The sequence below is a fragment of the Giraffa tippelskirchi genome, chromosome 7 (assembly GCF_054371585.1).
Source record: "Giraffa tippelskirchi isolate mGirTip1 chromosome 7, T2T-mGirTip1v1.2.pri, whole genome shotgun sequence".
NCBI classification, from domain to species: domain Eukaryota; kingdom Metazoa; phylum Chordata; class Mammalia; order Artiodactyla; family Giraffidae; genus Giraffa; species Giraffa tippelskirchi.
In genome coordinates this window covers 144284328-144311518 of record NC_137281.1, presented here as the reverse complement: position 1 = coordinate 144311518, position 27191 = coordinate 144284328, and the positions used below count along the sequence as shown (strand labels likewise).

The window sequence follows — 27191 nt, the reverse complement described above, 5'->3', positions numbered from 1 at the left end:
CTTTTGTCTTTCTCTTGCTACCCCAGGAGAGGAAAGCAAGCAGGTGCAGGGCGGGAACAGGCCCAGGATGAACGACTTTCCGACAGAGCTGAAGGAGTTGCAGCTATTTGGGGCTGGGTGATACCTTCCCAGGGTTTCAAGTAAAGAAACCTAGTCCCAGACTGTGATCTAAGGAGAATAGTGCCCTGTGTACCTTCTCCTACCTTACTGGGAATGAACTAATGCAGCATCTTACACGAGAAGGGCCAGTCACTAAAAATAGAGCCCATCTTGGACAGATGAAAGAGTTTGAGTTCAGGATTTGCTTCTAGGTGACACTGATTGCTTTGTGGCCCTGAAGAAAGAGCTGGTTAGTTTCTTTACTGATCTGTTATTACACTTCTGAGCAGATGGCTGTCTTCAGACCTTGTGGGCTGCAAGCCCAAGTGATGGTCCTGGGTCTGTAGCATTAAGGGAACCTCTGCTTTGGGGGATGCCGGAGCTGGGCTGTGACTCAAGAATGGTGGCAACAGTACTGTTAAGTGGAGTAAAGGCAGAGCTCACTTGCCCCCTTCCACTGTCACCAAACAACACAGACCTGGCAAGGGTGGTTGTCCAACAATGTTATCTCACTCCTGCCTTTCCACACTGGCTCCCTAGGCTGCATTTTTTTCTGCAAAATCTCTACTAAACCAGTTGTTTGGATGCTTTCTCACAGTTCCATTGGTAAGCATGCTCACTCTAACCCAGATTTCACTTGTGCAAAAATTTTATTTGTTAGGGGTAGGTGCTCCACTCAAATTCTCATATGGCCTTGCCCCATTTACAGACTCTTGGAGACACTCCAGGGTGATGACTGAGGTGGTCCCAAACTCCCTGAAATGCAGGTTATAGGAGAACCAAGTCTCCTGGAGCAGGATTGTGAGCCACATGCATCTTTTTACATTTTCTAGTGGCCACATTAAAAAAAAGAAAAAGAAAACTGGTGACAGTAATTTTTAACAATAGATTCTGTTTAACTTAATAATATCATTTCAGCATGTCATCAGTATAAAAATTATGAATGAGATATTTTTCTTTTTTTGGTATAGTTTTTTTAATTCCAGTGTGTACCTTAAACTTTTAACACATTTCATTGTAAGCTAGCTGCATTCAGTGCTCAACTGCCACATGTGGCTAGTGGTACCCATGTTAGCTAGTATGGTTCTAGAATTACACTCCAAGTGTGGTCTTGATCATCAGGATAGGCATCACTTGGGAGCTTTTGGTCCTCACCCCAGACCTGCTGAGTTAGAATTTGCATTTTATCCAATCCCAAGGACTGCATCCTCAGAACACATGTTGAGGTTTGAAGATTTTCGGGTGGTTGGACCACAAGTCAGGATGGGATGACTCCACACCATCGACATGCCTTTATTAAACAATTATCAATATGAACAATTTATTTTGGAGGTGCTGGCTCCCTCCTCTCTTGTTCCAGATCTGGAAGTGGTCTGATGACTGATGAGATAATCCCTGACTTGAGCTTTACCTTGACCCATTTTAATTCCACCCTAATCAGAGCTTTGCAGTAGGTGCTATAGTGAGAGGGTGAGCCCACGCCCGTTGGCTGTGTGGACTTGAGAGAGGGGACTATTCGAGTGTCTGTCGCTGGTTGGATGTATCTCTGTGTTGTAGTACGTGAACCCTCTGGGTGTATTTCTGGATCTGTAAATAGCACAGTAGTACTTGGGATTCCTAGCCAGCCTTGCAGCTTCCTCGTGAGGATCAAACAAGCAATATGTAATAGTATTTGCCATTTCTTACCCTTTCAATTAAAAATTTAAAAAAATTGAGTAGGTAATGCAGTCACATTCCAAAGATATAAAAGGATATATTTTATAGTGAAAAATAAGACCCAGGCTCCAAAGAGGCATCAATCGTACCAGTCTTCAGGGATTCTTCAAGAGACAGGTTATGCGCACACAGGAATTACATCTGTATGACTTTCCCTTCCTCTTTTCATGCAACACAACCACCTAGCATTTTGCCCTTTCCCTTAAAAATGTGCCTCAGGCACTGGCCATGTCAATATGTAAAGAATTTCTTCATTTCTTTTCCACAATTACATAAAATTCCATTAGATGAATATACTACAACTTATTTAACCAAGCTGTTCCCAATTTTTGTTTCTCAGGTGCTGAGTCGTTCAGTTTTGTCCAACTCTTTGTGACCCCATGGGCTGTAGCTTGCCAGGCTCCTCTGTCCATGAGGATTCTCCAGGCAAGAATACTGGAGTGGGTTGCCATGCTTTCGTCCAGGGACTCTTCCCAACCCAGGGATCAAACCCAGGTCTCCTACACTGCAGGCGGATTCTTTACCATCTGAACCACCAGGGATTTTTTTTCCAATTTAAGCAATGATGCAATGAATATTTTACATGTATATAGTGAAAGTGAAAGTATTAGTCACTCAGTTGTCTGACTCTTTGCGACCCCATGGACTGTATAAGGACATATCATGCATTGGAGAAGGAAATGGCAACCTACTCCAGTGTTCTTGCCTGGAGAATCTCAGGGACAGGGGATCCTGGTGGGCTGCAGTCTATGGGGTCGCACAGAGTCGGACACGACTGAAGCGACTTAGCAGCAGCAGCAGCAGCTTGTTAAAGGATTTTATTATAAATTGACCTCAATTTTAAATTGTTGTCTTTATTCTTAACATTTATTTTAAAAACCTTTATTAAGAATACTTTATATCAGACTAATTGGATTATCTTTTATAGAATCAAAAATGTTTAGCACTGTAAACATCTCAGACATCATTAACTGCAGTTCTTTATTTTCTTGAGGTCCAGACACTCCAGTATTCTTGGGCTTCCCTTGTGGCTCAGCTGGTAAAGAATCCGCCTGCAATACAGAAGACCTGGGTTTGACCCCTGGGTTGGGAAGATCCCCTGGAGAAGGGAAAGGCTACTCACTCCAGTATTCTGGCCTGGAGAGTTCCATGGACTGTATAGTCCATGCGGCTGCAAAGAGCTGGACACAACTGAGTGACTTTCATTTTCAGACAAGTTGGGAGATTTGCTCAAATTTACACAGCAATTCCCATGGGAACTGGCAGAGAATCCAGGTTGCTTGATTTCTCTGTTCAGTGCTTCTTCTGCTTCCTCATGTTGCTGATAGGTGTGCTAACTTAAGTTTATCAAAATTTTTCCCATAAAAACTTCTATTTTATGATTAGAAAGCCAATATATCAATTATTAAAATGCATCCAAGAGATAGTTGAAATTCCTTCAGTCATAAATACCAGACATTCAAGTTGAATTTGCTTAAGCAATTCAAAGGGAAGTTGGTTGATATAACAGTGAATCCCAGAGTGGATTTGGGCTTCAGGCACAGCTGCATCCAGGGGCTCAGATGTTGTAGTGAGGGCTCTGTGTGTCTCTTTCCACCTCTAACACTGTCTTCTCCTCATGGGGATCGCAAGGTGGCCACCAGCAACCCGGACTCAGCACTCACCACAGCTGGCAGAAAGGCAGTCTCCTTTAATATCTGTGTTGGAGAAATCCCTGGAAGGACTGATTAGCTGACTGGGTTTATGTTCACCCCACCCATCAGAGCCACATGTGGATGGAGCATTCTGGCTGAATCATTATAGCCAGTATCTGAACTACACACTGGTGGCTCAGATGGTAAAGAATCTGCCTGCCAATACAGGAGACCTGGGTTTGATCCCTGGGTCGGGAAGATCCCCTGGAGAAGGAAATGGCAACCCACTCGAGTATTCTTGCCTGGAGGATTCCATGGACAGAGAAGCCTGGTGGGCTACAGTTCATGGGATTGCAAAGAGTCGGACACAACTGGGTGACTAGCATTGCCCCCACCCCCACCCCCACAAAGCATTTTCATTTATCACTTGTCACTTTGGTCTTTAACCATAGCCCTGGGAGCTAGAGAGGGAAAGGAGAGGTAAAAGTGTCATAAGCCCATTTTATAGTTGAGAGAAGTCAGATTGCTGGCAAAGCCAAGGAGCATCTACTGTGCTGCTAATGTATCTGAGGACTTAGAGCCTCATTGTTGATGGGACTGAGGCAAGGAGCTACGTTAAGTGTCTGGTCCTTCTGGCTACAGACATGTACTCGGGCATGTGGGTCTCCAGGAAGCTGAACGTAGAGCAGCTGGGGTCACGACTGACTTTGGACTTGCCCCATCCTTGGGTCCGGGGGAAGGATGGGGCCCTTCCTTCCCCCAAGGGGAATGCCCCTGGGGCTGGCGGTGTCCTGTAGTCATGTGCCCAGCAGCACCATGTCTGGATCTGTGATCTTAGAGAGGTTTCCTTGGGCTCAGTCCTCACGCTTGGAGCAGACACTAAAGTGGCTGCTCCTCCAGTGAAGGCTCAGCCTCAGAGACAGTCAGGGTCCCGTGGGAGGACCCTCTCTGCAAGGATGAGTACCAGTCTGCTTGAGGGTGGGCCCTCCGAGGTGTAGTCATATCCCCAGGTGGCAGAAGACCCCAGGCAAGTCAGGCCTGCCCAAGGCAGAATGGCTATTCCACACCTGCACCTAGGTGTTGAAAAACTATAAACAATCCAGGGCTGGAATCGACAACTTTGCAAATGACAAGAGATCCATCTCAGGTGAATTTGTTCCCTCTCTGGGTAATCAGACCTACTCTTACACGTACTAAAAACAAAAACAAAACCCCCAATACCTTGGGCCAAATGTCAGTCATTTTTGTATCCTGTTCTGAGTGTGTACCATCGGGCCAGGCCTGGCTCTCAGGATGTGTACCACCTCACCAGCCTGCAGCTGTAGGTTGTGAGCAAAGATGCCAGGAAAGCATCTGAGAGTCAGTGATAAGGAGCCTCAGGCTTGAACCTCAAAGCATCAGGGCCCATCCAGAGAACATGAAGCAGCATGACCAAAAAAAATGTACCACTCTCTTCCTGGAGGCTTCACACGTTTGCCTTTGAATTTTTCACACAAGCCAACATTTCAGAAAAGGTCCTTCACCCAGAGCCTCAGCTCGCCCGAATGGCACCTTTGTGCAAAAGTAGAAAAAGATCCACTGGCTGGGCAGACATTTATAAATGATGCCCCTTCTGGTGGGTTACGAGGTACGTTCTGGATCTCAGCTCCCTTCTGTCCCCTTGGCAGGTGTCCCTGTGTAGGTAACACATGCCACCTCTGAGAGGCTCTGCCATCATCATTTATAAATTACACAATTCTCAGCTGAGAGCACCTCTTCCCTTTTATGGGGGGAATGTCCTCCCAAAGCACAGAATCGACTTGGACAATATTTCAAAATGACTGTTTCTTATTTTTATTCCATTTGATTTGGTCTCAAAGAGAGCTGGGTTTTTTTTTTTTTTTTTGGTCCATACTTTCGAGTGTGACTCAGGGTAGAACCACTGAACAGAGTTCCTGGGGAATTTGCTGCAAACTTCTAGTAGGTGGAGGCAGTCAACTGGGTGGATGGAGGCAGGCCTTCCTGGGAATGGGGGGCAGTTGAAGGGAACAGAGATGAGAAGCTAGGGATCTGCTGTCTTTACACAGGGAAGTAGAGCTGGGTCTAACCTGTTTGAAGGTTCATGCACAGTGCCTGTCAGTATTTAAAAATCACCTGCCCTTTGACCTACAAATTCTGTGGCTAGAGAATTTTATTCTATAAATAAATATGGACTCCCAACGGGTAAGGTTGTCCATTGTGGCATTGTTTGTAACAACAGCAGCAAATAGAGAATAGGAACAACCGGTAGGTCTTTTGGCAGGGGACTAGTTAAACATAGAATACGTCCGTAAAATAGAATAGTATTTTGTCTTTTAAAGGAATGAGTAGGAAAAAAAAAAAAAAAAAGGAAAGATATCCAAGCTATATTGTTTGGTGGAAAGAAAAAAGCAAACTGCCCAACATTATGTATAGTCCTCTTTGGGCAAACCTTGCTGAAAATTGATAATCAGTTTGTCCGTCCTGAGCTGAATCTCTTTAAATTTATGGAACCTGGAAGACTGAGTTTATGTTGGAAAAAAACAAATGAGCGACCCAACCACCCTTGGCACCCCTCCACCACCCAGTCCCCATGGCTGCCCATCCTTTCCTCTGTCTTCCCTCCCACCCTCCTGGTGTGGGTTCTCCTGAGCTCTGCCTGACAGGCTCTAGGGATGCAGTTATGTCTACGATTCTTGGAGCCTCCCTTGGGCTCCACCATCAGCCCATCGAGTCCTCTGGGGAGAGAGAGACAAAGAGTTCCCCTGATTTGTGAGAGATGGGGCATTGGCCTGGAGCAGAATTGTCTCAAAGCATGAGTTTCCTTCCATCTCATACCTTTCCATGCATGTTAAGGAGCTGCCACAAGCAATTTGTCATGCCAGCACCCAGTTTGTCCCTCCTATCTTCCTTTGTGATCCTGCTTGAGTCTAGCCAGTGGTGGGCAGCGTTCAGCAAAAAAAATGCCAGGGTGGAACATGGCTTAGAGTTGTCCTTGACCCCAGGTCTTCAGAGCTGAGAGTTTTGTCAGGAAATCAGGTCAGGGTAAGGGGCAGGGGATCCACTCAGGAAATTTGAGGGACTTCGGAGCAGATCTCAGCCAGGGCTGCAGAACCATCCACTCTGATTCAGCCCTACACAGCCCTAAGCTCATCTGTGACATTGCAGGGTGGGGAGTGGGGAGCCGATGGTGGCTGCTGTGAAGTCATTTGTTCTTGGGCTAAATTATACACTGATGGAGTATTCCCCAGGCCTGCTGTCCTCATCCCATCTTCCTCACTGTGAATATGCCATCCTGCCCATGTTTCTTTACTACTTGCTGAAAATAAAAATGTGTCTGTGTGGGGGTGGGATGAGGCTGCGAACTGGGGCGAACTCTTTGGAATTTGAAAGCATTCTCAGCATCCCTGGACCTATGTGTTTCTCACGCCTAGCATCATCCCTCCAGTCAGTCTTGAATAAACATCTTGCAACCTCCTACTTGCGTGGGCGTCTGAAGGACAACACACACAGCATTATTTCTCTCCACTGACTGACAATGGAGTTCACTGTTCTCTGCATCTTGCATTTGGCTGCAGGGGCAAATGCAAGGTGTTCCATGGCGCAGCCATCACAGTTCAGGCAATGTGAAGATGGGCAGGGGCCTAGTGCCGGGGAGGGGCCTTCCCTGGACCATTGCCCCCAAGAATGGAGCTCTGTCCTTGTGAAGGGGAAGCCGAGCTAGCAAGAGAGAAAGGTGGATAGTAAATATCCATCAGAAGGCCCTGAAGAGTGGGGCAGATGTTGGGCAAAAACCAGCTGATTAAGAAAGAGCCTTTAACTTCACTTTATTTTTGAATAAGGAAAAAGGGCTGGGAGCAAACTTGTGTCCTTCTGGGTTAAATGCTCAGATAGTTTGCTTAGATCAGTTGAGCATCTTCTTGTTCCAGACCTTTAGGTCCCTGTGGTCTAGGACAGACGTTGTTTTAGAGGTTGGGACACTGTGGCACGGAATTAGGGAATGAATTTCCCAGGGGGCGTCTGTGGTGAAGCCAAGGAAGGGACACTGTGGGGGAACCTGTTGGAACTGGCGCCGTGTTGCTCCAGGACCCAACACGCACATCCATCCTGGGGTCTCAGTAGGGCTCCTGGAATGTACCTGAGGCCTTGCCAGCCTCCTTCTGCTCTAATGCCCTTGGGGACCAGCATATCTCTTTCAGATTCCAAGGGTGATGGGAAGGAAGACAGCCAGGAATAAGGTTCTGGTTCTTTCTCTTGGGGTTTTTTTTTTAGCTGCTGTTCAATGACTGGGCGTGATTGACCAGGATAATCACCACCTCCCCCACATGTTATTGAGGGAACATGAATGGTTGGGCAGAAACCCTTGGGGGATGGTAGTTGAAGGTACAGCCCAAAGCAGAGTGTGCCATAGCTGGCCACCAAGCAAGTCCCAGGGACCCTCAGAGGGGTGCCTCCTAAGGGGGCAGTCCAGGCCCGAGTCCTGCCTGCGGGGGCAGCGATGGAACGGCCTGCTTCGCCCGCCTAGGGTGCTGTCCCTGCCGCACCGAACTGCCAGAACTCTACAGATGGGAGCGGGCCGCGGCCAACTTCCCCAGCTTTTGAAAATCCTGCATCTTAATTAGTTCCCTACTGCTTTTGTACATGGCCCACATTTTAATAGTCTCCGGGCTTCTTCCACCATTTGCTCTCTGATGTTCGGCTCAATTTCTCTTCTCCTCAAGACGGTCCCTCCAACTTCTCCAGCACCCTCCCAGCCTGGGAACAACTTACGGAACGCTGATGTGCCAAGCATGTAGCCTGAGATTGATGAGCCTGTCAGCTGGCTCCCTCTGCCCCCCACCCCACCCCCGCCTCCCCCTCTCCTCCTCACAGGGATGAGCCAGTGGGTGGGGGGCGGTGGGCGAGATGTGGGGACGCAGGGGAAGGGACCCGTAGAGCCCCCAGCCAGGTGTGAGCCAACTGACAACGTGACCTTCTCCCGGTCTGCAGAGGAGTCTGGCTGTGTCCTTCTGAGGGGGGAAGGACGCTGGGCTCCCCACCTCATCTGTCAGTGCTTATCTGTCCCTGCACGGGGGGTTGCCTGAGCGTGGTACGGCCGGGAGAATGGATGCCTTCAAGTGCATCGGGGGAAATGACCAGTCATTTATCTCTTTCCTGCAGTGTCAAGAGCTGCAGCCATCCATTCTGGAGGCCGGCAATAGCAGCTTCTTCAGCTCTTGTTGGCCTCGTGAGCTGGAGAGAGGTGGGCAGGCCCCTCCAGCCCCTGCTTCATGCCCTCCTGGCAGCCTGGGGACAGGCGCCGGGTCTGGGGGAAGGGGCCTGGGCCTCTGTCACTGTCCTGCAGGGCTCTGGGAGCCGGGGCTGGCCCAGGAATTGGGCGGCCGCTGGGAGTCATCCGGGCTGTGTGCATAGTGGCTGCAGGGATTGCACGACTGGATTTTGCAGCTGGACCTGGCAGAGTCACGTTTAGAACCTGGCTTGTGAGACTGTCTCCCTGTTACACCAGCTCCTGTGCACTTGTATCTCCCTCTCCTGGAAGGTTCACAGTTTGAGTTCAGAGGCCCATTCGATACTTCATCTGTATCCCCAACACCCAGCACCCGACTTGGCACATCGTAGGTGGATAGCAAAGATTTATTAAAAGGATGAAGGAAAGAAAAGGGCCTCCTGGTCTCTGATCTTGAGCTTGAAGAATGTGGCTTAGCTCTCATCATGCCCCTTGCACAGAGGAGGGAGCTCGAGCGGGCAAAGGGGAGCCTTTGGAGCTGACCTGGCCTTCCTGTCCACTGCCCAGCCTGGCCTAGGTGGGGTGGGGGGGCCTGTCCCGGCTTTACCATCTTGCCTGTTTTTGGTTTGAGCTCACAGGGCCTTCAGTATGTTGAACAGCTGTGCTCTGCAGGAGAAAAGGCCTCCAACAGGTATCACAAGACCTGGGTTCAAGTCCCGACCCCTCCACCCCGGCTGTGTGATTTTGAGCTGTCACCTAACCACTTTGGCCTTGATTCTCTATCTGTGAAATGTGTATTGTGGCAGCTGCTCTGCTTGTTTGCTGGGATTTTTCCGAGAGTCCTGCTGGAAGGTGGGGCTGGAGGGCTTGGCAGATGTGAAGAGACACCGCTGATGCCACCCCCACATAGCGCTGCTGGGTGGGCCGAGGGGGCCTCAGCTGATGCTGTTTCTGTACCCAGCGTGTGCTCACTGCAGGCAGCTCACTGCCCAGCTGGCAGAGTGTGTGCCGTGTGACCAGAATGGGAACACGTTCTGCCTTACAGTCTTTAAAAGCCCAAGGCTAGCACCTTCTGTCCTAAGAAGACCTGGCATCTGGCTATGGGATATGCCTTTCCCAGAACCATAGCTTGCCCAAGCTCACCCCTGTGTCCCAGGACTTGGTCCTCTGGCATCCGCTGCGGGAAGCACAGAGATAAACTTGGAAGGCTTCCTCTCTGTTTTACAAACACCTGTCATCCCATGGTGCTAGGCTGGGCCTGCCTGGCTGGGTCTTTTCTCCTGCCCTTGGCCTAGGCCGATCTGCCTTCTCTGAGAACCATTCCTTTGTGGATTCACCCTGGTGTGGCTTCATTCCTTTGCCCCTTAGCACTGGGCACCCATTCTCCACACCTGGCCTCTATCCTGATTCACTGTGTGGGGATGTTCCCTGCTCAGGGGCCAGGGGACTGCCCTCTAGATGTATCTAGCCACCAGGACGTAGGCACCATGTGGACCGGGCCGTTTCCTAAGCACTGGCTCATTGGTGGTCCCCTCACTTCTACCTTCCTTCAGTTAATTTCAGAATGATCTTATTGAAATATAGACATCATATTGTCACCCTTTGCTCGAAACTGCCAGTGTCTTCAGAAGCTGTTGTTCAGTTGCTCAGTCATGTCTGACTCTTTGTGATGCCATGGACTGCAGCATGCCAGGCTTCCCTGTCTTTCACTCTCTTCTGGAGTTTGCTCAAACTCATGTCCATTGAGTCAGTGATGCCATCCAACCATCTCATCCTCTGTCATCTCCTTCTCTTCCTGCCCTCAATCTTTCCCAGCATCAGAGTCACTTCCAGTGAGTTGGCTCTTCACATCAGGTGGCCAAAGTACTGGCGCTTCAGCGTCAGTCCTTTCAATGAATATTCAGGGTTGATTTCCTTTAGGATTGACTGGTTTGATCTCCTTGCAGTCCAAGGGAGTAAGCATTCTTGCAGAGGCCTACACAGCCCTTCAAGGCCCCAGGACTCTCTGAACTGGGCTCCTGCTCTCCCCCTGGCTCACTGTGCCCTGGGCAGACAGACCCCAGCTTCAGAGCCTTTTTGTGCTGACTCCTTTGCGTAGAACATCCTTTCCTGATGAGCAGTGTGGCCCCCTCCCTGCTCCTTCAGGTTAGTGCTTTCCAGACCACATCTAAACGTGGACCCATCCTCCCATCACTCCTGATGTTCCAGATTCCCCTATCGCTGTCCCCCCACCCCCTCTTTGTTTATCTCCAAAACGATGATTACCATCTGCCATTCTATGGGTCTTGCTTGTTTATTTTCTGTCTTGTTTCTATGCCACTAGAATATAACTTCTACGAGGGCAAGAATTTCTGTCTCTTGTTCATAGCTGTGTCCTCAGTACCTAGAACAGAGCCTGGTACACAGTAAGTGCTCAATAATTACTTGTCAAATGAATGAGTAGAGCGCAGGCTCGTCCATGTGGTTCTGCTGTGATCTCCAAATCTTCCGGACGCATCTCCCTTTCACACCCCCACCCCCCAAATCGGAGCAACATATCAGCTCCGAGCCGAGTCCCACCCTCAGCCTCCTCTGTCCTCTGCTCTATACTTGGCTTCTTCGCTTCCATTCCCCCTGGGCCCATGTCCAGGTGGGGGGAGCTGTGTCTCACCATGTCTGATGGTCTGAGTGTGTTAGAAGGGGAGGAGTTTTGCTTAGAAGTGCAAGGAGAGGGAGACTTTAGGAGGTGAAAAAGAGGGGCTTCCATGAATCGAGCATCTTCCTGTGCAGACACTCCTATGTCCATGATCTCATCTGGCCCCATAACAACACTGGGAAGTGGACTTTGTTCTGCAGATGAGGAGAGCAAGGCCAAGGGTGCGGTGCAGGGTATGAGACCTGAGATTTCACCCCAGCTTCTTGCACTTTCCAGTGATCTGTATTCCCTTGAACCATTTCACCACTGTACATTCCTGCTATCCTTCTCCTCTCTCACCTCCCTGCTAAGTTGTATCAATTTGGTTGATCTGCTAACCAGCCAACTTTCAACAGTGTGAGCTCCCTTCAACCGTGTGGGTGTTTTTCTTTCTCTCAGAGGTGGGAGATTGCTCATCTGTGGTGCCAACCTCTGGGTGCTGCTTCCAGGGGCTCGTCCTTTCATGTTGGCAAGGGGTGAGGGGGTTGGTAGAGCAGAGGGTGGGGACCAGAGGCCTTGTGGGGGGCATGATCAGTCCTCCTGTGGTGTGGATATCCTGGGCTTCTAAAACAAGTGGTAACAAGGACCTGCAGGGTGCAGCCTGGGTGATGGGTCCTCATTGTGAACCTCATCTATTTTGAGCTTTATGAATCACAAAGCAGGGAGTCAAACGCAGCCAAGAAAATGGCACCCCTGAGGAATGAGCAGATGGATTCCGGGGGCCTGCCACCATCTCAGGAAATCAGGGCTTCAGTCCCCTCCAGTCTCCTCCCCCGTGGGGTGAGTGATCGCAATCCCCTCCTCCTCCTTCCCCGTGAGCCTGAGGGTCTGGTGGGCATAAATGAAATAATGATTCTTAAGCATTTTGCTCCTTGTATAAATCCAAGGAAATGAGATGAGCTTAACTCCTCAAAATAATGAGCAACCAGAATAGAAGACTGCACATTTGTATTTTTTAAAGAAAACTAGAGTCAGGTGGGGGAAAAAAAAATCTGAGCACTCATGATGTAGCAGGACTGTCTGCCATTGTCTGTGGGATTTCTCCCTCCTTTGCACCATGGCTCTACCTCCAGGCTCCTGCGTTACAGAGAGCCCGTGATGGATGGATGGATGGATGTGGCTTGTCGGGGTGTTTCACCACGATTTCCCTTGGGGCAGCCTGTCTGTCAGCAGAGCACAGCCTCCCCAAAGATGGTATCTCTTGCAAACTCGACAGCTAACAGACAGCTCCCCTCTTTGTATATTTCCCCAAAGAAGAACTGTCTTAATCTGTTTTTTATATGGCATATTTTATTATAATCCATATATGACTTGCAGGTTCCCAGTCCTCCATCCTGAGCCAAAAAAAATGCACGAGGAGTCAGAGGTTCCATGAGTCCGTGACATCCAAGCATTTGCATTTTTAAATGACCTGGGATTTAATTACTCACCACGCTCCCATGTTGCACTTTCGGGTTCGTCTTGCCTGCCTCCTGTTAATGAGCTCAGTGGCTCCAACAACCCAGTGGAAGCCTTACATTTGGTGCGTTGGGTGGCAGGCTTGGGGCACCTGTGTCAAAAGTCTGTGGCTTTGATCTTTACCCGAGAGGATGGCTGCCCCATCCACAGCCCTGGAGAGAAGTCACTGTTCTTCACTGGTGATTTTTTTGTTTTGTTTTGCTTTTATTTGTGCTTTTCTTTCTTTTTCTTTTTTAAAAAGACTTCTATGCTTCAATCCTTGTTTGTCTAAGAGGTTTTTTCTTATTTGGAAACCGATTTGCTTCGGTTTGCACAGAAGCTGTCTCTGGTGTGATGGATCGTGCTGGAAGTCACCCAAGGAGTATCTCTGTTCCCAATTAGAAGTGGAGGCAAAGCTGCGTATGGGGGCCCGGGGAGGCGGCTGGCTTGGGTGACAGCTGCTGCCGCTCTGGAGAGAGTAACGATCCGTGGGTTTATATCCATGTGTATAAAATCAGGCTAATTTAAAGATGAATTATGTGTGTGTGTTTTAGCCCATTTTCTTTTAATGTTAAGTGTTTGATGGCTCCTGTCAGGTTATGTGGTCCCCAAATTTGTGTGAGGATCAAAATGAATACACTTTTAAAAAATTATTAAACCCTATATCCAGATGATCCGTATTAGAATAAAACTGAATCAATGACATCCCTACGGGCTCCGTAGGGAGCGTGTCTAGGATGTGCATTGTGCAAGAGCTTGGACCTATTACCTTATTTTGCCTTCACGCTGGGACCTCCTGTGGTCCAGAGGCAGGGAATGTACCTTCTGCAGCCTTATGGGGAGGGCACTGTTTAGCCTGTCACTCTGACCTTGTGGGCTTTACCCATAGTGCTTTGAAACCAGGGTTTGCCAGGGGTCAGCTAGAATGCTGTTCGGGAATGGCTCTCAGACGGGTATCAAGTAGACAATGCTAAGAACTGTATTTAAAACGTCCTCCCAGTTTTGAGAAGCAAAATTTTAGCAAATGTTGCTTTTAATGCTATAAACCTTTAGTGTTTCATAGGGTAACCACCAGTCACATGTGGCCATGGGACACTTGAAATGTGGCTAATCTGTATTGAGTTGTGCTGAAAGTGTAAAATGCACAGTAGATTTCCAAGATTTAATGTGAATGAAATGATGTAAAATATCACGGTAATTTAAAAATATGGATTACATGTTGAAGTGATAATGTTTTGGATATGTTGGGTTAGATAAAATATATGTTAAGACTAATTGTACCTGTTGATCTTTGCTTTTATAAATGTGGCTGCTAGAAAATTTAAAATTACATGAATGGCTTGCATTATATTTCTGTTTGACAGTGTTGTTGTGCCATTAAGTCAGAATCATTCAAACGTCAATGATAATAACATATAGCATTTGTAAGACACTTAGAACATCCTGGGCTCTCTACATATATGATCTAATTTTGAATCTTAAGTTTTAAATAGGAAAAGGGTGAAGAAAAAATTGATAGCCTCTTTTCCCCACTGTTTCCCACACTAGTTTTTGTGGGGATCTTTTCAGAGTTTCTTTATGGGGTATAGTACCACATTTAATTCTCATGCTAACACTATGAGATAGATACTATGATAATTCCCATTTAACATATAAGGAAACAGAGACTTAGAGGTTGAAATAACCAGCTTGTGGTCCTTTGGCTAAAACATGGCAAGGCCAGGGATTGACTTTTCAGGGGTTTCTGAAAGCAGAACATCTATGAGCCGATTAAATACTTGGGAAAATTTCTCTGTGACCCTGGGAAGGTCTCTGTGTCTTTCTGGGCCCCACATTTCTCGTGAAGTGATTGGACTCTGGATGCTGTTGAGGGGCTCTTCTAGCTCTTCAAATGTAGGAGAGCCCATTCAACTCTTCCCATTTTGCTTCTCTTCTCCCTCTTGCTTCTGACCTTGTGCCCATCTCAGAGGGCCAGGACCAGAGGACCAAGAGGCTGGATTGAATGATCAGAAAGCAGGATGGAGGAATAGTTAGCAGGGAGGAAGAAGGAGCAGGGGGAGGAGGAAGAGAAAGTTTACCAGTGATGGAAAATGCTCTGTGAGTTCAGTACTGTTGTGCTGAGGGAACACCCCATAGAGATGTTCACATAGAACACAGTCTAAGACCTTGACACAGACCTGCCCTTGGCCTCAGCAAAGGTCTGCCTTTTATCTTGAAATATGAAAACTGTGGAGAGGGTCTAGGAATGCAGTGAACATGCACAAAGGTTTGGAAAAAGACTTTTCATGGAAGGACCAAATCGAGGCAAGGTGAAGTTCATACAGACTAGCAATTAGGTGAATGGGTTCTGAGGCAGATTGGGGTTAAGGCGGGATTTTGTCCCTTACCAGCTTTCTGATACTGAGCAAGTTCTAAGTCTCCCTAAGCTGCAGCATCCTTATCTTGAAATGGGATGATAACTGTACAACTCACCTCTTGGGTGGTGGTGGGGATTAAGTGATACATGGCAGTAACAGCTGACACAGTTTGAGTGTTTACTACCTACCAGGCATTCTGCCACATGTAGATTGTGTTTTTATCTTCCCTTGTAGTTCAGTTGGTAAAGAGTCTGCATGCAATGCAGGAGCCCCGTATTCAATCCCTGGGTCAGGAAGATCCCCTGGAGAAGGAAATGGCAACCCACTCCAGTATTCTTGCCTGGAGAATCCCAGAGACAGAGGAGCCTGGTGGGCTGCCGTCTATGGGGTCGCACAGAGTCGGATACAACTGACGCGACTTAGCAGCAGCAGCAGCAGGAAGGATCCTTTGGCTGCATTCTTGTCCTGCTGAGTGGCTTCTGGTGAAGTTACTTAACTTCTCTGAGCCTTGGGTGACTTGTTTATAAAATGAGATAATTAAAGCAGATGATCTGTAAGGACTTCTCAACTGTAAATTACTGTGCAGTTCTGGAAAGAGAATTTATTTAGTGTTGAGAAGGCTGAGGGGGATATTAAAATATGAACTTCATATATATATATATAAATATATATATGATTCTTATAAGTTTGAAGGATGGTGAACAGCTATTCTCTCTTGGCTGAGGACAGGGCATGAGGCAACACATTTTGATTGTTTGAGATTAGACATTTGGAAGCCTTTCCTGACTTGGGAGAAGGACTAATGTGTCATTGGAGCAGGCTCTAGAGCTGCACACTTTGAACTCATCAAGGCAGACGGTTGGCTATTTTTCTGACACTAAGATGAAACTTCATCACACAGGCCTTCCCTGAAACCTTGATCTTAAATAGATACACCCCCCCACACACACGCCTCCAGCACCATATTCTTCCTACACATTTCACCCTGTTGTTTTCCTCCATAGCACTCATGACACTTTGCATATTTATTTTGTACTTAGTGCTTAATGTCAGTCCTTTTAGATTGTAAACCACGTAGAAGCTAGATTGGTCATTATTTGGTGTGACCAAATAATGCCATCTCTGGGGTTCAGTGCAACCCCAGAGACGGCAGCCCACCAGGCTCCTCCGTCTCTGGGATTCTCCAGGCAAGAACACTGGAGTGGGTTGCCATTTCCTTCTCCAATGCATGAAAGTGAAAGTGAAGTTGATCAGTCGTGTCCGACTCAGCAACCCCATGGACTGACTGCAGCCTACCAGGCTCCTCTGTCCATGGGATTTTCCAGGCAAGAGTACTGAGTCGCCAGTGCCTTCTCCAGGATCTTTCCTAGACACAGTAAAGATGGTGACAAGAGCCCCACTCATTGTATTAGTAGTAGTTTGCAATACACAGTATACACACCATCTCCTGTGTATCTGGTTCTAGCACAGTGGTTGTCACATAGCAGGTGCTCAGTAAATATTTGCAGAATGAATAGATGGGTGAATGAGTTTCAGGGGTGGTTGGCTTGGTGGTAGTGCTTCTTGATAGAAGTGAACACTCTGCTTGCCTTTTTTGGTAAGAAAAATCCCAAAGACCTTACCTTTCAAGAATGTTAGATACTGTTTCTCCTTGCCATCATCATCTCCTGGGGTCTGATCATACGTACGTGTGAGTTTCTTCAGTTTTGATGGGCTGTCCAAGCGCCCTTCCTTGTGGGCTGGTCAGCCTGCCTCTGGTTCTAGTGGATGAGACAGAAGGGGTAGGTGAGGTTTCGTTTGAGGGAGAATAAAGCCCAAGGGCTTCCCTAGTGGCTCAGATGGTAAAGAATCTGCCTGCAATGCAGGAGGCCTGGGTTCAGTCCCTGGGTTGGGAAGATCCCCTGGAGGAGGGCATGGCAACCCACTCCAGTATTCTTGCCTGGAGAGTTCCCATGGACAGAGGAGCCTGGCGGGCTACAGTCCATGGGGGTCACAAAGAGTTGGACATGGCTGAGTGACTAAGCACACCCATACAAAATCCAATGGAACATGGCTTGGTTGTGCTGGTTATTTCCATTTGCTCCCCCAGATCTGCTTTTTGTCCTTCTTTGCACTGCCCCGTGCCCCCGGAAGTTGACCTCAGTGGCTTAATCAGTGAGGTTCCCTTGCCCTCTGGCTTCCGGTTTAGGTTGGCCAATGGGAGGGCAGAGCAGGAAGACAAGGGAAGGAGAGAGAGGTTGGGTGTGTGTGTCTAGGTTCTCTGGCCCATGGGCTCACAGAACTACACAAGAGCTCACCCAGGCTCTCTCCAGGTCTTACAAACACGCTCTCTCTGTCCCTCCAGAAACAGCAATGCTCATAACTCCCTACTGTTAACTCCCCTGGGTGCTTCCCCATTCCTTGTCCCCTCATTCCTGTCCGCTCTTCTGTGAATAGTCCCCACACTGGACTCCATACAGATGGGCCATTCGTTCTCCTGATTATTTGCTGGGGCACCTCACCCTTGTGGTCTTGCACCATCTTTCCTGATAGAGGGTTGGGACCATGCATCTAATTGCAGGGCCCGGGGGTATGAGGTACAGGGTCCAAAGAGAGGGTTGGAGGGATATTTTGTAGTCAGTCTGAGTGTGATAGGAACAGTACACTGTTCCTGAGGCTTCTGTTTTTAATGAAACAACAACAACAACAAAACTGACCAAAAGACCTCCACCCATCCTCTGGGTAGGGGATGGGAGGACTTCTCGAGAAAGGGGTTCAGGGTCTCTCTCTGGTTTCTCTCATGGGCAGGGCCGGCTCTGGTTGCCACTGCTCAGGTGGCCCCATGACCTCCAGCCCCAGGAAGCCAATCAAACTCTGATGTCTTTAGAACACACGGCCCCACGTGCGGGCACTGCAGCTCCTGGCTGCTGATTGGGGGCCCGTTAGGCATCCGCTCTTTCATTCTGTTTCTTCCCTGAGCTTCAGAGGCCTTTACTTCCCCGGTGAGTTGATTAGAACAGCCTCTCTGAGGTTGAAATAGCTTTTCGTGGAGCAGACTGGAGCTGGGCAGCCAGCATGGCCGCGGGGAGGTCATGGAGTTGACAGATGAGAGTTGGCATGGAGGGAGAGGATAATAAGACTTGAGGCTGACACTGGTGCACCGCTTTAGAGTTTTCAAAGTGCTTCAATGTGAAGGAACACATTTATGCTCCACAAAATGGCCTGGTGGGGGGGCTGGGCATTGTCACCCTCACTTTGTAGATGTGGAAAAAGGGCTGGGGGGTTGGTCCTTGAGTGCCTTGCCCAAAGTCACAGGGTCGGAGAGTGGCAGGAAACAGGACAGAGACCCTGGCCGTCTGACCCTGTGTCCATCAGGTGCCCCTCCTACCCAGCCTCTGCTGTCTCTGACAGAGCAGGCAGAGCTGGGCTCTGGCTTGGAGACTGGGAACTGGAGACAGAAAAGCCAGACCCAACTCCAGAGTTTGCGTTCGACCAGGAGGAGAGCACGCAGGCCATCTCAAGTCCTTCTCAGATGCTGCGGTTCCTGCTTGCCCTCAAGGGCGCCCCCCTCCTGTCCCTCCTGTCCTGAGTGGGCTGACGCTGCTTTTCTGTTTTTCAGAAGTAGAGCTGCCCCTGAAGAAGGATGGGTTCACCTCAGAAAGCACCACCCTGGAAGCCTTGCTCCGTGGTGAAGGGGTGGAGAAGAAGGTGGATGCCAGGGAGGAGGAGAACATCCAGGAAATACAGGTATTTCTGTGCTTGTGGGGTAGTGGGGGGAGAGGGGGGAGGCGGTGACCCCGAGCATTACCACCCTGCCTCCAGAACTGCAGTCCCAAGTTGGGGCCTCCTCTCCAGGGCCAGGACTGCGTCCCCACTGCCCCGAGGCACCATTGCTGGGAAGCTGGCCTCTGTCTCCCTGTTCATCCACTCAAAATGGAGTTTGGGAGCCTGTGTGTTCCAGGCACTGTGCTAGGCCCTGGAGACACGGTACTGAGCAAGTCTGACCGAGTCCTCACCCTGGCGGGGCGCCAGCAGCCACGGCCCAGGCTTGAAAGCTTGGTTGTGCGGCAGGCAGCCTCCCAGGGAGATCCCCCCCAACCCCTGCCTCACGCCCCATCCTCCTCCGCTCCAGTTGTCTGGCCGCCTTGTCCTTCCCCAGCCCCACCACTCTTCCTTCAAGGCCGGTTTAGAAGTCACCCCGCCCCCTGCCAGGCAGGGTTGGTGGCTCCTGTCCCCGCGTGTCCACCACCCTCTGTGCACAGCACGGCTAAGGCTGTCACCAGGCAGGGTCACCATGCAGCATTATAATGGTGCACTCTGACTGTTTCTTCTTTATATTTCTTGAGTCTCCGTTGTTGGCACAGCAAATTGTAATAATATTAATACAAATATGAAATAAGTTTTTAATAATTAAGCACAATGAGATTATTAAAATTAAATCATGTTTATACTTAACATTAAAATTTTATATTTTATGTTGTACATGTATATGGCTATAAAATTACATCTTTATTATTAATTTTGCATTCAATTTAATATTTATGTATTAATTTATTAGCATGGTAATGAAATGACTACCAGTTACATGTTTGGTTTGCTTCGTAAGTACCTCCAGCATGCGGATTCTGTCCAGTTGGGGGTGGGGCCTTCGTGTTCACCATTGTACCCTTGGGGCCTTTCACATGCCCAGCAGAGTCAGGTTGCAATAAAGGTATTGAATGAATCCGTGAAGGTGGCCTCCTCTGCCATTCCTGCCTTCAGATAAATAGGTGCTAAGTTGCTTCAGTTGTGTCCGACTCTTTTCAGACCCCATGGACTGTGGCCCGCCAGGCTCCTCTGTCCAAGGGATTCTCCAGGCAAGAATACTGGAGTGGATTGCCATTTCCTTCTCCAGGGGACCTTCCAGCCTCAGAGATCAAATCCGTGTCTTTTAAGTCTCCTGCATTGGCAGACAGGTTCTTGACCACTAGCGCCACCTGGGAAGCCCCAGAAGAGAACATGCTCTGTTTTATCTACAGCCTGAGCAATTAATCACCAGGCTCCTCTGTCCATGGAATTCTCCAGGCAAGAATAGTGGATGGTCGAGTCTCTTCTATTTGGTTGTCACAGCATGGCTTCTCAGAGTTACAGCCCTACTAAAGATCCTCACTGATGCAAACCTTTATTTGTCTGACACACCTTGGAGTTGCCTTCAACCCCTGTCTTTCTCCCTCACCCAGTACCCGTTCATCATGTATCCTGTTCACTGCTCCCTAACGCAAATCCAGAGTGTAGCTCTTCTCCACATATGTCCTGCTGCTACCCTGGTCCATGCTCTTGCATCTCCCGTCTGAACTGTTGCTGTTGGTTTCTGAGTAGCCCCTGCTGATGACTGATGGGGGATCTTCCCTGTGTGCAGAGCCCTGCACTGGTCCCTGTTCTCCCAAGTAAAAGTCATGTCCTCTCCCCTCCCTCTGTCTTGCTGCTTCCTTTTCCAGGCTCACTCTGCTCCAGGCACCCCAGTCTTTTGCTACTCACATCGGGCTCGCTCCACCTCTGGCCGCGCTCTGGCTTCCTCCTTTGCCTGCAAAGTCCTCTCCCCAGACATCTGCTCGGCTCTCACCCTCACCTTCAAATTTAGCTCCTGTCTCTTCTGCTCTGTGAAGCTTCCCCTGACCGCTGAATGTAATACCACATCCTGTGTCCTCCCCACCCCGCAGCAGTCCCCATTCTCTTACTCTGCTTTCCTTTTCTTTTTCCCCATAGGTTTTATCATCTACCATAACTTATAATTTACTAATTTATTATCCTACTGTTTGTTTTCTGTTTTTGTTTCCAACAGAATGTAAACTCTTCGAGGGCAGAAATCTCTTGTCTATCTTGTTTGCACCTCTTTTGTATCTCAAAGTGTCTGGCACATAGTAGTTCAATTCAGTTCGGTTCATTTCAGTTGCTCAGTCGTGTCTGACTCTTTGCGACTGCATGGACTGCAGTAGACGCACAATAAATATTCACTGCGTGGATGCATGAGTGAACAGATTCCTGTGAGTTGCCATCCCCTCTCCATGCCCTGCTTTGATAGCTGACCTTTCATCCCCAAACATAACTCTGCTTATACCACACCCTTGTTGAAAAAGCTTGGCCTAACATGCTTTTGTTATCTGCTGAATAAATGCAAAATGATGAGTGGGATCTTCTTGGGCCTCCTCTCTTGGCTCCTAACCTAGTTTTCAGGCTTATTTCCCACGATTCCTTTACTCCCTCTGTTCTCCAGCCTTCTTCCCTCCGTGCCTCTGGTCATGCTGTGCCCTTTATCTGGAGAGCCTTTTCTTCCATCGCCACGTGTACAAATTCCTCCCATCTATTAGGCTCGGCCCCGATAGCACCTTCCCCATGAAGCCTGTCTTGATCACACCCACCCCCTAGTTCTCTTTTTACCCCTGGCATTTAGAACACCTAGTATTTTCTTTTTCTTCTTCTTTTTTTACTCTTCATGTATTATACCCCATGTTTTTGACTTTTAGGTCTTTGAAGTCATCGTCTGTCCCATCTGTAATCCGGTTGAGAGTATTTTTGCGCAGTTAGTGTAATTTGACCAAGTCAGTCAGGGGGACAGAACCATTGCCCAGAAGTCTTGATGCTCCAGTGATAGGCAGCCCTTTCCTTTTCGAGCTGGAGATGAGTTCGAGTCCTTCTCAGGCAGCATCAGGCCAGTGTGCAGGTTGTCACTGTTGAATCATCATCATCGCCCTCATCCCTGATGTAAACTGAAAGCCTACCGTGTGCAGAGTATGGGGCTGCCATCCACTGTGCTAGAAGCCAAGACCAGGACCAAAAGCCAGATGAGTGTACATGTTTTTATTGACTTTTATTATTAAAATAAAGTATGCACGTAGCAAATGAACTGTTTTGTTCATTTTCCTTTCATTCATTCATTCCACCAAAATTTATTCAGGGCTCCTCTGAGCAGGCGTTGTGCTGGGTTCTGGGGAAACAGGGAAACCAAGGAGAGACCTGTCCCCACCTCTCATGCTTGTATTCTAGTGTGACATATAGATGGAAAGCAAGTAAGCAAGTCAAATAGCTGCCTTTCAGGATAAATGCCATGAAAAGAACAGAGTGCAAAGGCTCAGTCTAAGAGGAGGAACAGATTCTAGGTGGTGTCCTAAGGGAGACAAGGGCTATCCCCCAGTCCTATGGGAGGAGAAGGTGTCAGCAAAGCGAGGGACCTGGGGAAGGGCTTTCTGGGTGGAGGAAAGGTGCTCTTGAAGTTCTCTTGATAGATCTGAGCTCATTGCATTGAAAGAACAGACAGGCTGGTGTGGCTGGAGCAGGGTGCCAGGGAGGGAAGAGACCCCTGATTCCATGGGACATGAAAAAGCAAGCCATTCAAGTGGTTTTCACCAGGGCAGTGAATTTGTGTTTCCTGAAGACCCGTCTGGCTGCTGTGTGGAAAGGAGACTGGATGCAGGGCCTGCAGTGGAAGGAGGGAAATCAGCTAGGAGAATTTTGCACTGTTCCAACCAGTGATACTGGAATCTTTAAAGAAGAATTCCTCTGAAATGAAAAAAAAAAAAAATTCCTCCTTTAAAAAAAAAGCCAAAAAGCACAATCACAAATGATCATTATCATCACTGTAAAGACTGTTTAGAGTCTCAGGGAGAAAAGTTATTTGAAAACGTGTTTGTTTTCCAGGTAATACCCTTGGCCAGAGAATGCAGGTATATTATGGGGGGTGAGCTGCATCTCTAGCTGGACACAAGTGTGCTGCTCTCCTGGTAAAGGATGCCCCCTCTGCTTCCTGAGCTCTGAATACGAGTTCTGTTTGTGAGGAGCTCCTGCCTCCTCCTGTGCTGTGTAGGGAGGCTTCTGGTGTCAGGGCCACGCTGCAGGAAACGCAGAAACATGGGAAACGCTGCTGTTGCATGTGAGGCCCGAAGCCCAGACCAGAGGTTCTAGAGATGCAGGGAGGCCGATGGGAAGAGGGAGGGAGAAGTCAGTTTCCTCCTAGACGTTGAGGCTGGGCAGTGCGTCTGGGGACAAGTGCAACCCCAGGTTTGCCTTCTAACCCAGAGTCTATACGGTGGGTAATAAACACCTTCATAATGAAAAAAAAAGCGAATGGAGTCAGAATTGCACTGAAATGCCAGAGGCAATGACCTTTAAAGTCAAGACACTCGGAACTTGCCATGATTAAATGACTTCAACACCCAGAAAGTTTGCAAGGTGGCTCTACAAACAGCAACAGCACACCTTGTATTTATGCCACATCTTTTCACCGAAGGCTGCAGAGCCCTGACTTGTCACTGTCCCGCTGGTGTTCCCCCTGATGGTTCAGGAAGCCAAGGTGCAGGGAGGCTGAGCTGCTCGTGCTCGGCCGTGACCAGCGTTCCCTAGCTGCGAGCCAGAGGTTGTGTCCAGCTGCTGCTGCTGCTTCTCTGTGAGGTGTCTAAGGTTGGCCCAGAGAGCCTCAGTGCTGTCAGCTGATGGCATCCCATTTAAACCTGGTAGAGAAGCCAGAGAAGGATTTACTATACCTGTTTTGAGTTCTTTGGGAGAATTTGGTTAATTAGCAATATCCTGACCACAGTGATAGGAATGGAACTCTCTGACAAGAAGGCAGTGGGAGAAGATCGCTGGAAACTCACCCCTGGGCTTCCTGCTTTGAGGGCAAGCCAAGGGCATGGTCCAGGAGGCCACTTGAACAGTGATGGTGATACTAGAAATCAGTACCATGCATGCTGCCTTCTAAGCCTTTTCATAGCTTGTGTGATTGTCACACCATCACCACAGGATGGCTGGATGCTAGTGTCCTATATAACTTGGTGCCCGCCCACCTTTCCAGCGTCATCTTATGCCAGTCTCTCCCTGAGCCACTGAGCACTGGTCACACTGGCCTCCTCGTTCACCTCCCTGCTTCTGGGTGTCTGCTCATGCTGTTCCCTCTGCCTAAAATACTTTCCCTCCCCTTCTCCCCTCGGTCCCTGTTCCCAAGGTTGGTCCCTGTTCCCAAAGTTAGTCCCTGTTCATCCTTTACATCTCAACACCCTTTGTTCACTTCCCCAGGTGAGCCCTACCTGACCTCAGATAAGGTAAAGTTTCTTTCTAACAACCTCTCACAGCGCCTTGAACTGGTTTGTCGCTGTTTTCATAGCATTTGTAATTACATGGTTATGTATGCTGTTTGAGTCTGTTTTCCCTGCATTAGGCTGGAGAGTCCACTGGGGCCAGGTCTGTAGCCACACTGAGGCTGATCTAGGACAGCACCTGCCATGTAGTCAGCCCTAGATAAATGTTTGTTGATTGAATGAATGAGTTCCTATTTTGTAACTGGGGAAACTGAGGCATGAAGCAATGATGACTCTCCCAGGGTCACGCAATCAACTTACAAAGAAGCTCCTAGGACCCCTGACATGGAATCCATAGGCTCCCCTTCCCCTTATCCCACTTCTACCCTGGGGGAGGGGAGGCTGGTCCTTTGCCATAGTCTCTTATCCCTCCCTTGAACCTGGGGCTACATATCTCACTTTTCCTTTTCTTACCTCCCATCAAGTGAGCGAGGTGCTCAGGTCCTCTAGGAAGTATAATATGCCTTGGAATTCTCAGACACAAGGACTGGGAGAGAAATGGAAACTCTGAGTTGATGAACCTGATCTTGCTTTAGTTGTGGATTCTGCTGTATAATCTTGAGCAGTTGAAACTGTTTTCAGCCTCAGTTTGTTTACCTGTAAAGTGGGAATTGGCTTCTCTGCTACAGTATGACTTGCAGGGCTGTTGGAGAGAGAGAATTAAATTGAAGCTCTACTACAAGTTCATTGGAAGGACTGATGTTGAAGCTGAAACTCCAATACTTTGGCCACCTGATGTGAAGAGCTGACTCATTTGAAAAGACCCTGACGCTGGGAAAGATTGAGGGCAGGTGGAGAAGGGGATGATGGAGGATGAGATGGTTGGATGGCATCACCAACACAATGGACATGGGTTTGGGTGGACTCTGGGAGTTGGTGATGGACAGGGAGACCTGGCGTGCTGCAGTTCACGAGGTCGCAAATAGTCAGACACGACTGAGCGACTGAACTGAACTGAACTGAACTACAAGTGCTGTAATGACAATCCATTTCTCTTAAAAGAACATAACGATGGGAGACGAGGAATAACACATTCATGTCAATTCTGGTCAGATGGATAGGAAGTTATTTGTTTTCATCAAACTAGGCAGGATTCCAGAATGCCAGGGAAAGGAGAGACAAATTTTCCTATCTTTGAGGTGGGCCTTGAGGAACAAAAGGAAAATTATGTTAAAGTAAGCTTTGGAAAAGACCCTGATGCTGGGAAAGATTGAAGGCAGGAGGAGAAGGGGAGGACAGAGGATAAGATGGTTGGATGGCATCACCAACTTGATGGACATGAGTCTGAGCAAGCTCCAAGAGTTGGTGATAGACAGGGCAGCCTGGTGTGCTACAGTCCATGGGGTCGCAAAGAGTCGGACATGACTAAGTGATTGAACTGAACTGAAGTTTTGACCAGACATCTTGGGCCTACATAGAAGAGTACCCTTACTAGAATATTCTCTTTTTAGAAAACATTTTGTGGGCAAAAAGTGTTGAAAAGTTTGGTGTTCTGGGAGGACTTGGCTGGAACGGTCTTGGGAGAGAGAGTTGGCCAGCATTTTGGAGGCCGAGCCACGGCAGCATCTTCACTGTGTTAAAAAATAACGACAATAAAACACAACACCCTCCACATCGCCCTCTGAGGATTTTTCTCCTTGGTGCTCTATTGCTCAGTGCTTCTATTTTCTTCTCATTTCAGAGGGTTTTAGAAAATGATGAAAATGTAGAAGAAGGAAATGAAGAAGAGGATTTAGAAGAGGATATTCCCAAGCGGAAGAATCGGACCAGAGGACGGGTAAGCTGGGGATGCCAGGAGGGAGGGAAGAGATCGGGGAGGTGGGGCGGCCTGCCAGACACCTGGACCCCAGATTCAGAATCCCACTGCAGCTGGATCGAGAGTGTATCCATTGTCTTCCTCGCAGAACACCCAGAGAGGAAACCGCCAGAAGAGCTCTGATCCTGGGTGGTAACCTGCCAGCGTTTAGAGCTGGCTAGAGGGAGAGAAGTGGCGGAGGGCGCAGCGAGGGGATGGGGAGGGTGAGGGTCAGGTCAGGGTGAGGGTAGAGGGTGAGGACAATGTGACTGCCGGCCCCATTCCTTGGTCGTAGAAGAAGGCTGAAAGTGTCCTGCCCCCGGGGCTGCCCCAGCCTCACAGGGTCAGGACACCTGCTTTGGCTTACCTTTCACTAGGCAGAGAGCAGAAGCATCCTGTGGAAGCATGGGGGGCCGTAGCTGATGGTTCCCAGGCAGGAGTGGCAAGAGTTTTGGAGGTGTGTGGGCCTGGAATGCGGCAAGAAAAGGCCAGAAGCCTGGGGAATGGCAGATGGGAAATCTATGGTAGAAGGAATAAAAATATGAGGGTGACCCTTGAGGGGAGGGAGCCAAACCTGAGAGGTGCTCTCAGGCGTTTGGGGTGGTCCTCCAGAGTCCTCACGCTCAAGGCCAAAGGGGTTGTTTCTGTGGTCACCTTCAGGGGTCTGCAGGAGTATCTGAAAATAACCCGGTGGAATGGGCCCTGCGGGGATGAGATACCACTTTCCGTCTGGAGAATTCACGCTGTGAGGCCAGTCTGGCTCCTTCAGGCTCTGGACGGATGCTTACCCCTTCCCTGGACGAGAGGCTAGTCCTGGATAAGAGGCTAGTCCTGGATGCCCTCTGGGCTTGGGTCAAGTGGTGATTATGGCAAGTCTCTCTATTCCCGTGGCTCTTGAGTCTGGGCACACATCAGAATCACCATGAGAGCCTATCGAAATGCAAATTTGCAGGACCCATTCTAAGAAGTTGTGATTTAGGAGGTCCGGGGTCAGGCCCGGAAGGCTGTATTGTAAGCAGGTTCCTAGGTGACTGGTGCAGGCAGCCCAGCAGTGCCCACTCTGAGCTACGGTGCTCTGACCTGGACAGCAGCTGGAATTTCTCAGTCTGGACAGGGCCGCCTGCTGATGCCAAACATCGTATAGAGTCACAACTCAGCTTCCTCCACGA

At 48.8% G+C, this 27191-nt stretch overlaps 1 protein-coding gene across 10 annotated transcripts in view; it reads left to right on the top strand.

The window, feature by feature from the left end:
• Positions 1-27191, top strand: part of DPF3 (double PHD fingers 3) — a 279584-nt gene that overhangs the window by 140305 nt on the left and 112088 nt on the right. For all 10 annotated transcript variants that reach the window (XR_014059241.1, XR_014059242.1, XR_014059243.1 and 7 more), the window contains 2 exons: positions 18740-18867; positions 25909-26004. Coding sequence is in view for 4 of the 10 variants with exons in the window: in XM_081508946.1 (XP_081365072.1) it covers positions 18740-18867; positions 25909-26004 (224 nt within the window). In the remaining 6 variants the exon portion in view is untranslated. The remainder of the gene's footprint in view (positions 1-18739; positions 18868-25908; positions 26005-27191) is intronic.